Raw genomic sequence first — 12009 nt, forward strand, 5'->3', positions numbered from 1 at the left:
AACACCAACTCCACTAGAGAGGTTCCCCAGTGCAAGCCACTATACAAACATAGATTTTTTTTTTGGCAAAAGAACGATATAGAAGACCCTGAATTGAATAAGACTAATACCCTTGGATTATGTGGTACATTTGGAAACCGAGAAAAAATTAATTATTTAGAGAGATAGACAGAGACCCATTGGAAACTGTCAGACATGCTGAGCCAGAATACCATGCTTGGTTTGACGCAAATGACAAACAAAAAGAGCTAGAAGTTATACAAAATCCTGAACATGTAGCAAATACTGAGAGATGTATGATAGATGGATCATGGATACATGATGCACTCTTCAGTGGTTATGAATGGACATGGATGAATTCTATGGAAATAACACAGCTATTGGGAACACGAAACCAGCGGCGAAGAATCTCACTCCTTCTCTCGGAGCTCGAGGTCCTCTCATGGACGATGGAGTGCATGCTCTAGCTATCGACGTGTCAGACTTTTAGTATCAATTGCAAAGATCTATTAATGATTCAAGAACCATGAGCATGGCCTAACTTTTTCACGGAGTTAAAGGAGCTGATGAAACTGAAGAGTCATTGATTTCTCGATTGTATATATTAATATATCGTCTGATTCTGTAGTTAAGATAGCAAGATCTTTTTATAAGGACATGTACTGCATCGGTTGTTCGGTTTCCGGACTACATTAAATTTGGTTATAGAACAGCAGATTGATGTAAAAATATATATATATATATATAGGCATCCACTCAAAACATGCCATGTCATCATGCCAGTTCGATCACCGGCTCAAGAGATCTGTTTCCGAATTTTCTTATTTTTTTGGGTCATATTTAGGAGGAATCTATACGAAAGAGGCGAAGATCAGCTAGGAGGAAGGAGAAGGAGACAATGTTTTTGTTCGATTGGTTCTACGGAATCTTAGCATCGTTAGGGTTATGGCAGAAAGAGGCGAAGATCTTGTTTCTCGGCCTCGACAATGCTGGAAAAACCACGCTACTTCACATGCTCAAAGACGAGGTTTGTCTTTTCTATTATTCCATTCCTTTTTTTCTTTTTTTTTCTGGAAGATTGAATCTGAGATTTGGTGATATGTGATTTGGTAATGACAGAGATTAGTTCAGCACCAGCCGACACAACATCCAACCTCTGAGGAACTTAGCATTGGCAAAATCAAGTTCAAGGCTTTTGATTTAGGTGGCCATCAGATTGCTCGAAGAGTTTGGAAAGATTACTATGCCAAGGTTGCTTTGAAAGATTGTATTGTCGTCAGATTGCTCCTCTTTTTTTATATGCTAATATAAACTCTTTTTTTGTTCGGTCTAAAGGTTGATGCAGTTGTCTACCTCGTGGATGCTTATGACAAGGAGAGATTTTCAGAGTCAAAAAGAGAGCTAGACGCTCTTCTCTCGGATGAAGCCCTTGCAACTGTCCCGTTTCTGATTCTCGGAAACAAGATTGATATCCCTTATGCAGCCTCCGAAGACGAGCTTAGGTATCACTTGGGTCTCACCAACTTCACCACCGGTAAGGGCAAAGTGACGACAGCTGGTGTTCGCCCCCTCGAAGTCTTCATGTGCAGCATTGTCCGCAAAATGGGCTACGGCGAGGGATTCAAATGGCTCTCTCAGTACATCAACTAAAAGACATCACCTTCACCATCATGCCTTGTCTTTCTCATATAATCAAACCAAACCCATGATGAACATCTGTCTTTTCTTGAGATAAAAGATTCGTCTATGATGATGTCATAACACTCTTTCTCCTTTTTGGGGGTTTTTGTAGTTTTCTTGTTTTTAATATAAGTTTGGTGACTTGCATTTCCAAACTTGTTCAGTGTCTCCGTCCACATTTTTGTCAACAGCTTGCGTTTTTATTGAAGCATTATTCCCATGTTAGACCACCAACCTTTTTGTATGTACTTTCACTTTATATATTGTGTGCACTAATCAACCTAAACAAGACCGCCCCAAACTATCAAAATCTCTCTATATTCGCCATGGATACAATAAGACTTTGGTTAAGCTATGCAGTGTTGCTCTTTCTTACTCAGAGACATTCAGGTGCATCATATTAGTCTTAAATTCATTTTGTTCACTTATCAAGTTTATTTTAAGATTTTCATTGTTTTGTGATTGTTGATGCAGTTTGTGCGCAAGGTGGCGGTGTCATTGGGGGCGCAGGGATTTTGGTTCAGAGAGCAGCGTTCTGTTTCAACAATAACCTCGTAAGTATGATCGATAAGACCACCATAAAGAAGAGGCAACTTTATTTGACAAGAATTATTAGTTGTCTCCATATTTGCAGCTCTATAGAGGGTGCAATGAGGCGTTCAGACTAAACCAAGGAGGTGAATTCAAGGTTCCACCAGAGGAAACAGACAGGTTCTGCAACGGCCCTTGTGCCGCAGAGACGGAACTCGTGCTTGAATGCATTAACAACGTCATGTCTGATTTTGTGTTCTACAATCGTGCTACACCGAGAGATATCAGGAACACTCTTCGTGGTGGCTGCAGCAACTCTTTCACTAGAGGTTTTCACAATGATGCACCCTTTCAACTTTTCATCCTTACACAACCCAGTGACATCAACTTGTTCTCTACTTTGATATACAGGAAACTTCAATGTGGGAAACTATGCTCAAGGACTCTTTTTTGGCAAAGCCGAGAAGAAGCTGCCTGGTTTTTTCATTGGACTAGTTCTCGGTTTGGCACCGTTGATCCTGTAAAGCATACTTTTGTTATTCATTAGACTATACAAGAGCTTGTATGTATATGATCCTCCATCTCATTGGACTATCATTGTTTGTCTACATAGGAAAAACATGGATTCATTGTTACCTTTTTGATTTTAGAGTCTGCGGCAAAGATTTACACTTTTCTCATTTGTTTTATGGCTTGTTAAATGTCTGAGCTGAGGTTAGCGTTGAATGTCACTTTTGTGTTTTCAACTTCATCGGGTTAACCATGTGAGAGACCTGCACAAATATTTGCTCACTTTACACACCAAAGGCCATATACATCACATTTCATCCTCTAACAAAACACACTCTTTTCAAGTTATCTTCAAAATTCATATTTCAAATAAGAGGCTTGAAACTAATATGCCATGAGGGCTTATACGAGAAGAGAAGACAAAGTCGACATGCAAAAAGGATCGCAATCAGCTGGTGGTTTTCATCAGAATCAGCCACTGACGTTGCAGAATGTCTAGAATATCTCCAGAGCCATACCATAGCTCAACACCAGACGAACATGCAATTGAGAGCTTTGGTTCAAGATTCGAACATCCAATTCAAGAAGGTTCGGGATCAGCTCTCATTTGATGAATAAGATTTTGAAGAGTCGAGACGAGGAGACGGTGAACTCAAATTCAAACATTCTGATAGGCGAAAATAAATTTATACACTAATGATTATGCAGAAACCTAAATTCTACTAAAATTTCAGCTGAAAATAAAAAACTTTGAAAGTTTTCTAAACATTAAAATCAAACATTTAAAAAATTGTAATCTTAAGTTTGTATTAATTAAAAAAAAAGTCTTGTTTAGATATCATTTAATTTGTGGAAGCACTGTAGCCTATTGGTTAAGGTTAAAAGGCTTCTACACCTAGGTTTGAGGTTCGAACTCCAAACTATGCAATTTCTTGCAGATTACAAGAAATCCAGGTTTCAAGTCCCAGAAAGAGCAATTTATTAATGCAGACTACAGAAGAAAAGTTTGCAAGGAATCTTCAACATAGTGCAAGTAGATCTGGTCAGAGATGGATCTTCATAGAACAGCTCAGATGATGCAGTTAGGCGTAGATCTTCATAAGGCAGGTAGTATTGTCGGTTGTCGAATCGTCTATGTAATCTTTCTCATAAAATGTAATGTCTTAATAAATCAGCGTTAAAAAAAAGATATCACTTAATTATGATGGCAATCAGGTTTATGTGGCGGCATAAGAATCAATTGAAAAATATCAAGTCCAAAATTTAATTGCTGGTAAAACTTATATTAATCCAAACATAAATGTATACTAGAGCTTGACATGCACGTCCGTGCGGATGTTTGTTTTAACTTGTAAAATCATTATAAACCATTGGTAATTACTGTTTGTATAAACTGTGGCAAACGTTATTAGATTTTTGTTGGATTATTACTGTGTTGAGTGAATTTTTTAACACAAATAAATGATTAGTAATACATTCATCTATTAATTATTTTGTTTTATTAGTTTCATTATTAATTTTATATTGTACTAATACCACATATTTAAAATGTTGAAATTATTAATTACATATATATATATATATATATTATATTATAAATGGAGTACATATTTTTGGACAACAAAAATGTAATATTAATTTTTTTTTAGAATAATAAATAGCAAAATTTTAAAATCGTAATCTATGGATTTAAGGAGAATCACGTTTGGATTTCAAATTAATTATGCTTGATTGTAGGGAAGATAATTAAGAAAGTTAAATTTGGAGTGGATCACGTTTGGGAAAATTACATGTTTACCACTTTCATGGTACCACTTTCATTTTTACCACCATTGAGACATTTTCAAAAATACTTTCTTTACTTTAGAGAATCTCCAACCCACCTCTATTTCTACCTCTATAATAGCATTTAGAGACAAAATCACTCCAACCCATCTCTATTTTTGCCTCTAAAATAGAGATTGCTATTTTCTCCTCTATTTATAGAGGAAGAAATAGCATTCATCTATATTTTGCTCTATATGTAGAGATCTCTATTTTAGAGAAATACATTGGAGTAAAACCCACCTCTATTATAGAGTTCCTTTATTTTAGAGGTAAAAATAGAGAAATACATTGGAGATGGTCTAAGTGGCAAAAGACTCTTATGCCTTTGTTATTTATATATATATAATAAATCATTATTTTAATAAAAAATAAAAAACATAAAAAAAATAAAAAAATAAGAAAAATAAGAAAAATAAAAAAAAATGTAAATTTTTTTTATGTTTCCGAATTATACTTTTTCAAATTCGAACTTTTATATAAAAGACTTTTTTGAATTTTTTTTCGAATTTTTTTATTTTATTTTTTTTAATTTCTTTTTGAAAAATGAAAATTATGTTTGAAATTGTTTTTAATTTTTTTTTACATATTTTTAATTATTTATATATTTATTAAAATCATAAATTTCACATTCCAAAAACCCTAACCCACCCCTCAACTCTAAAACCTAAGTCTATATTAGTTAACCCTAATGGTATAATTGTATTTTACCCTTCATTAAAAGTGAGGGTAAAAGTGGTTAGTGTAAACATGAAAAGTGGTACTATGAATGTGGTATTTGTGGCAATTTCCCATCACGTTTTATTATAACAAAATCCACAGGGAAGATAATTGTTGTATTTAGATTAATCATTTGTTTTAAATGCAATGGCATAGACTTGTAATTATTTAGGATAAATTTGGGTTAAATACCAAATGTACTTCAGTTTTAATAGATTAGATGATATGATAAAATTAATACTCGGCGATTTCATTAAATTAATACTCGACGATCTCATTAAATGAAACTTTCTTTAAATGGCTCAAAGTTGATTTATATTGTGATTCAACATAATAACTTTTTTAAAGTGTAACATATACTTTTAATTCGTATTATTTGGACAACAATTTAAATCAAAGTTTGCTATATATTAAGTATTGCATGATTTGGCTATACATCGTAAAAGAAAGATTTTTTAAAGTGTTTTTTTATTAATGGAAAAGAGACACTTTGATATAAAAAAAATAGCGAAGAGACGCAACTATTCAAAATTGTTTTGTTAATTAAAAAAAAATATTGTTCGGTTCTCAGGCATTCCTAGCCTACAAATTTTTTTATAAAAAATAATACATAAATTAAGTTTTTTTTTTGTTATTACCGAATGAACTTATATATCAAATATTTTTTCTTGCAACACAATTCTTTAGAACTTAAATTATGAAATTTATATTGAAGATTAAAAAAAGCTTTGGCACCTGGCTAATTGTTTTTCGTAGTCTAGGAAAATATTAATAATGACCTTTCATATTAGTTAAAGATATGTATCACGTTAACCTAACTTTCATCATGTACAAAGTATCGTTTGCAAACAAATAATAATATCATCATTCTATATTTAGGCCTCAAGTATAATCAAACTGAGGTGAAAATTTTTATATTGTCTTAATTTGGTCCATAACCAAACTATACTTCAAATTATAAGCTTAATCCAATTTGTAATTGTCTTTTTAATATTTTAACTTTCCATCTTATGTTGTCAAAAAGAAAGTAAAAAATCTGATATTATGAAATTAGTGTAACATCAAAATTAAAAATATATAAATTTTATTTACTGATAAGTTAGTAAAAGAAAATATCCAAATTTATCGGTCCAACATATATATGATTATATAAACAATAAAAAATTGTATAGATATAAGAACAATGTGATCATATATAATTCTTAAATTTGTCAATACAATATGTTTAATTAGAAAACAACTACTTATTTCGGATTATCTATAATTGGGGTCGCTTAAATGTTCTTTTTAATTTCAATTAAGGAGAAGGAGAATCAATCGTAAAATGTCGGTATTATTATCGATATAAAAATCCTAAAATCTGAATCAAATTTTCGTGATTAATTTTAGAATCAAACTCTTTTGGTAAGTTTAAATTAATTATTTTTATACCATATTTTTAATAAATAAGAAACTTTTCCACCAAGTTAATGCTTCCACCGATTTTTTTAACTTTCATTTACAAATAGGAGTGTAAATGATATAAAATTTTAATTTTTTTATTTTAGCTTCTATACTTTTTCTATGTGTACCAAATATTTATAGTTAGTTAGTTATTTTATATTGAGAAAAACATAAATACCAAATATATTTGACAACAAGAACACATGTATTCAGAAATCATCACATTTTACAATATGAAAATATAAGTTCTTTAATAAATATTTCACCTTGCACATGGCACAGTTCTTATCCTAATAACTAACTAAATAGAAAAAAAACAATTCATTAAACTTAAAATCAATTTATAAAGTATTTAACATTCAAAAAACTAAACACATATAAATCAAATTTAATTGTTTTATTAAATTAAGATTCCAAAATCTAACCCTAAAAATACAAATAATACTATAACATATGTTATCTATCCTTAAACCAAAGAGTATCATGACTCAATCTACATTCATTCACCTATGTTGACAACAATTCAATTTTAGTAAATCAAAATTTATAGCATTTACAAATTTCAGTAATTATATGATTTGGATTTTTTTCCTATAAAAATATATTTTATAAAATTTAAAAATTATTTTTAAGATCTAATAAATGAGAATACTTCCCTTGGAAGACTTCCTTGAAGATTTCTAGAAGATTTCACTTTAGGTGAAAAACCTAAATTTCTAAATTAATCATTATGCCGAAACCTAAATTCTAACAAAATTTAAGCATGAGAAGATACACTTTGTTGTGAAGTGTTCGAGGAAGTCTTCAAGTGCATTATATATTAGAAAACTTCATGAGAAGTCTTTACAACCCTATAATCAAACAACTAATTAAAATAGCAAAACAAATTCATGAAACTTAAAATCAAGAGAAATTTTCTATGATAGCCATTTTTAGTTTATCTTCATAAAATAGCTCTCAATGAAGAAAATGACCAAAAAATTTTTTATTAAAGGGTCTAGGGTTAACTAGTCTAGACTTAGGGTTTAGAGTTAAGGGTGGGGTTTTAGGGACATGGTTTCAAATTTTAAAAAAAAAATAAAAAATAAATATTAAAATTTTCAAAATAAAAAATGCTATTTTGGTCATTTTCTTCTTCGATGGCTATTTTTGTGACAAAATAAAAAAGAGATATTAGAGAAAATTATCCTAAAATCAACTTATAAAGTGTTAAATATACACAAAACTAAAAAGATATATGTCAAAAAAAATTTCAAACAGTTAAGATTCCAAATTTTAACCTTAAAATACATTAATATTATAACATATTGTATCAAACCTTAAACCAAAGACCATCAAGGCTCAATCTACATTCACTCATCTATGCTGAAAAAAATTCAATTTTAGTAAATATAATTTTACATCATTTAGAAATATTTATAATTACATGATTTCAATTTTTTCCCATCAAAACAGTTTTTATAAAATTTATAAATTATTTTTAAAATATAATACATGTGAACACTTTCGAAGAAGTCTTCTTATAGAAAAATTCTGGATAGTCTGCTCAGAGAAGACTTTACTAACCACATAGAAGACTTCACAGAGTTATATTCGTAAAGTGCATATAATTTTTTTTTTGGTCGTAAAAGGTTGGTCGTAGTTTCAATAATATTTTGGTTTAGTTTGCATTTGATTCTATTTTGGGGTATACTTAGGGGTGTCAAAATGGGTCAAATGGGTCAACCCAACCCAAAACCCAAATGGGTTTACTGTTAATGGGTCATGGGTCAACCCAACCCATTTATTAAATAGGTTGGGTTGATCCATGACCCATTAAATTAAATAGGTTAGATGGGTTAATGGTTGACCCATCGACCCAATATCTTTATAATAAATTATTTTTAAGTTAAGACCAAGTTGATTAAAATGATAAAATGTTTTTGTGGTTTAGCGGAAAATTGCATTTTTGCGGGAAAGTGAGTTTTCCCAGTTTTGGCGGGAAAATGCATTTTAGCGGTTTTGGCGGGAAAATATGTTTTGCGGTTTTGGCGGGAAAATGCGTTTTTGCGGTTTTGGCGGAAAAATGCGTTTTTGGCGGGAAAATGGGTTTTTGCGGTTTTGGCGAGAAAATACGTTTTTGCGGTTTTGGCGGGAAAATGCGTTTTTGCGGTTTTGGCGGGAAAATGGGTTTTTGTGGTTTTTGCGGGAAAATGCATTTTTGCGGTTTTGGCGGAAAAATGCGTTTTTGCGGTTTTGGCGGGAAAATGAGTTTTTGCAGTTTTGGTGGGAAAATGCGTTTTTGCGGTTTTGGCGGTAAAATGGGTTTTGCGGTTTTGGCGGTAAAATGGGTTTTGCGGTTTTGGCGGTAAAATGGGGTTTTTGCGGTTTTGGCGGGAAAATGCGTTTTTGCAGTTTTGGCGGGAAAATGGGTTTATGCGGTTTTGGCGGAAAAATGCGTTTTTGCGGGAAAATTAGTTTTTCAGTTTTGGCGGGAAATTGCGTTTTTGCGGGAAAACGAGTTTTGCAGTTTTGGCAGGAAAACTTATTTTGTAGTTTTTGTAGGAAAACACGTTTTGGCGGAAAAACGTATTTTACGGTTTTGGCGGGAAACGCATTTTACCACCGAATAAATGATTGGACTTTAGAGAAACTCATGATTTTCTAATTTTATCAAACCTTAGAATTGAGTTTACTCATGGTTTTTTTTAATTGAAAACAAAATGTGTCAGAGTTGACTCAACCCAATAAACCCATTAACTTGTTAACCTATTAACTTGTTAACCCATTAACCTGTTAACCCATTAACCTTTTAACCCATTAACCCATTGGATCAAAAATAAACAGTTCATTTGGGTTAATGGATCAAATTGGGTTGGATCAACCCATGAGTCATGACCCATTTTGACACCTCTAGGTATACTTTTGCATTTCAAATTAAGTTTTGAGTCATTTTTGGCAAATTTCTCTTTAAACATTGGTTTATACGTTTCTTTGAGACCGATGATAAATAAATTGGAAACTTATTGATTTTAAATTCATTAAAACTAAATCAATACAAAATATAAGAATTATTTTACGTAAAAAGTTAACTAATGGAAAGTAAAAAACTTTTTTTATAAAAACTTAGGTTTAATTAATTTCTAACTCATATAACCTATAATTTGGAATAAAAACACACTACAAACTACGAGTTCTAACATTTATAATTTACTGGACAGAAAAATTTAATATAAATAGTTTAAAAAAATTTATGATAAAATCTAATGTATATATGTAAATATATATATATATATATATATATATATATATACATATATATATATAAATAAATATTCAAATAAAACTGTAATAGAAAAATAATTAAAATTGTAAAACAAAAAAAATATCCGTGCAAACTCCTAGTTATTAAGATAAAGAGAGATGGACTTATGATTTGAAACTGGCCCGGATCTTTAAAGCATAATTTTCTCTTGTTATCATAGAAGTTAAAGATAAGTGTTATCATACATGTTATCATAAAAGTAAAAGATATGCAACTTCTGATTTTTTATTATTATCACTTGCAAATTATTGAGTATTCTTTTTTTCTTATTATATCACAAGCTAAATTTAAGAAATGCACATGTTGCAACGATCAATTAATATTTTAGACTTTGTTGTGGTTCACAGGGTGTAAAGATGGATGAAGATAAGATCAAATCAATTCAAGAAGGGCAGCAAGAAGATGGTAGAATTACATAACATATTGTTTTGTTCCATTTAATTATGTAATTATATATGCTTCAGGATGTTATCGTTGTTACTATGTGGAAACTGAGAATGATATGGAGTATTTGATTAGATAGGAATTATATACTTTAATGATATATTTGATTAGATAGGAATTATATACTTTCATTCATAACAGCCAACACTGAAAAAAATTAAGCATTTAGTTACTTCTTTTGGTTTTAGTCTTTGAAGAGAGAACAATTTTCAAAAAAAAAAATTGTACGCAGTTGGTTCATCTTTTCTTTTTGTCATCGGTTTGATTCTTTTTAATTTCTAAATTATTAATGTTTACTATACATTTAAGTTATTTTGATTAAATTACGTTTGGTTCACTCTAACCTACTCAAAGTAAATTATTTAATATGATAGGATATGAAACTGAAGTAAAATTCTGCTAGAGATGTATTACTTTATTCATTTGTAACATTATTAATCTATAAAAATAATTTTGAATAAGCATCAAATAATTTTTTTTTAAAAAGAAGTTCAACAAATGATAAAATAATTTACCAAACATAATTAGCAGAACACTAAAAACTACAACAAAAATTCATTATCAACTGAAAATCTTATATAAACTGAAGCAAACATATATTATAAAACATCATTTGTTGTTACATACTATATACTAATTATTATTTATGACAATATTGAATATATTTATATATTACTTCAAAATATAACCTTTACAATTTTATCACATTACATTTGATTTTCAGTTGATTTAGCTTTTTGGAGGTGGTTGTATTAATTTATTATCGTGAAAAATTAGTTATTGTAATAATATTAAAATCTGATACTCTTAGAAAAAATATTATTTATTATTACTTTAGATTTTATTCAACTATATAATTAGAAAAATATAAATCATTACATTTTGGTTAATTTTAAATTTAATAATTTTGTGTTCTCTAACAAAAACAAATGTTATTGGTATTTCAACTCAAACCAACAAAATTTAATAAAATTCACAATATGGTCTTAGAATAAGAACAGAATATATTTATTATTTTAAAATAAAATAAATTTTATTTTTTGTTATAAATTAAAAATATTTTTTTAATATAAAATAGTTTTAGTGTAAAATCAACCACCCGTAAGATATGTATCAGTTATAAATTATCTTTATAGAGTTTCCAGCTTTTAAAGTGGTTTAATTATGAAAACAGTCTATTATAACTCTATCAAGTATGTTGGGTGTGTCTAGTTTCCACTTTGCTTCGCAGATGTATAATATAACAAACCTATTATAATGTTTGTAATTAATTTTGAATTCAATGAAATACAATAAAATTACATGTTTGGTACGCAGTGCTAGAAAGCAATCGTCTTTCGTCGTTCACATGGATATAGAATACCCGGTTTGGTTTACAGAGACAGTATGAGTCTGTATTGTTGATAACAAAAAAAAACATTAAAATTACATGTTTTTTTTATTTTTGATTTTCTTTTTGGAAATGAAAGATTACAATCTTATTAATTTATGTGAGGGTTATAAATTAGGGATATTGACGGTTAAATATGATGCTTCTATATATTAAGAATATA

General features: G+C 29.8%; 2 protein-coding genes across 3 annotated transcripts; both read left to right on the forward strand.

The window, feature by feature from the left end:
* Nucleotides 1–766: 766 nt before the first annotated feature.
* Nucleotides 767–1905, forward strand: LOC106378215 (GTP-binding protein SAR1B-like). The gene is made up of 3 exons (XM_048777165.1): nucleotides 767–1027; nucleotides 1120–1251; nucleotides 1336–1905. Exons 1-3 carry the CDS (start codon nucleotides 899–901, stop codon nucleotides 1648–1650), a joined length of 576 nt encoding a protein of 191 aa, XP_048633122.1. The 5' UTR covers nucleotides 767–898; the 3' UTR covers nucleotides 1651–1905.
* On the forward strand, nucleotides 1846–4854 carry LOC106374728. Of its 2 annotated transcripts, none has more exons than XM_048777167.1 (4): nucleotides 1846–2070; nucleotides 2155–2234; nucleotides 2297–2540; nucleotides 2623–4854. In XM_048777167.1, the coding sequence occupies exons 1-4, from the start codon at nucleotides 2007–2009 to the stop codon at nucleotides 2733–2735; spliced, it is 501 nt and encodes a 166-aa protein (XP_048633124.1). In that variant the 5' UTR covers nucleotides 1846–2006; the 3' UTR covers nucleotides 2736–4854. The 2 variants fall into 2 exon arrangements, with proteins under 2 accessions (XP_048633124.1, XP_013670143.2); XM_013814689.3 differs by having other exon boundaries at nucleotides 2315–2540; nucleotides 2623–2919.
* The last annotated feature ends 7155 nt before the right edge of the window (nucleotides 4855–12009 follow it).

Source organism: Brassica napus, chromosome A1 (assembly GCF_020379485.1).
Source record: "Brassica napus cultivar Da-Ae chromosome A1, Da-Ae, whole genome shotgun sequence".
In the NCBI taxonomy this organism is placed as follows: Eukaryota; Viridiplantae; Streptophyta; class Magnoliopsida; order Brassicales; family Brassicaceae; genus Brassica; species Brassica napus.

Bases quoted from the DNA above. Each gene is read 5' to 3' on its own strand.
- LOC106378215 (XM_048777165.1), top strand. From the start codon at position 899: ATGTTTTTGTTCGATTGGTTCTACGGAATCTTAGCATCGTTAGGGTTA. The intron at 1,028-1,119 runs GTTTGTCTTTTC...TGGTAATGACAG, and splicing joins TTCACATGCTCAAAGACGAG to AGATTAGTTCAGCACCAGCC. The intron at 1,252-1,335 runs GTTGCTTTGAAA...TTCGGTCTAAAG, and splicing joins GGAAAGATTACTATGCCAAG to GTTGATGCAGTTGTCTACCT.
- LOC106374728 (XM_048777167.1), top strand. From the start codon at position 2,007: ATGGATACAATAAGACTTTGGTTAAGCTATGCAGTGTTGCTCTTTCTT. The intron at 2,071-2,154 runs GTGCATCATATT...TTGTTGATGCAG, and splicing joins TCTTACTCAGAGACATTCAG to TTTGTGCGCAAGGTGGCGGT. The intron at 2,235-2,296 runs GTAAGTATGATC...AAGAATTATTAG, and splicing joins TCTGTTTCAACAATAACCTC to TTGTCTCCATATTTGCAGCT.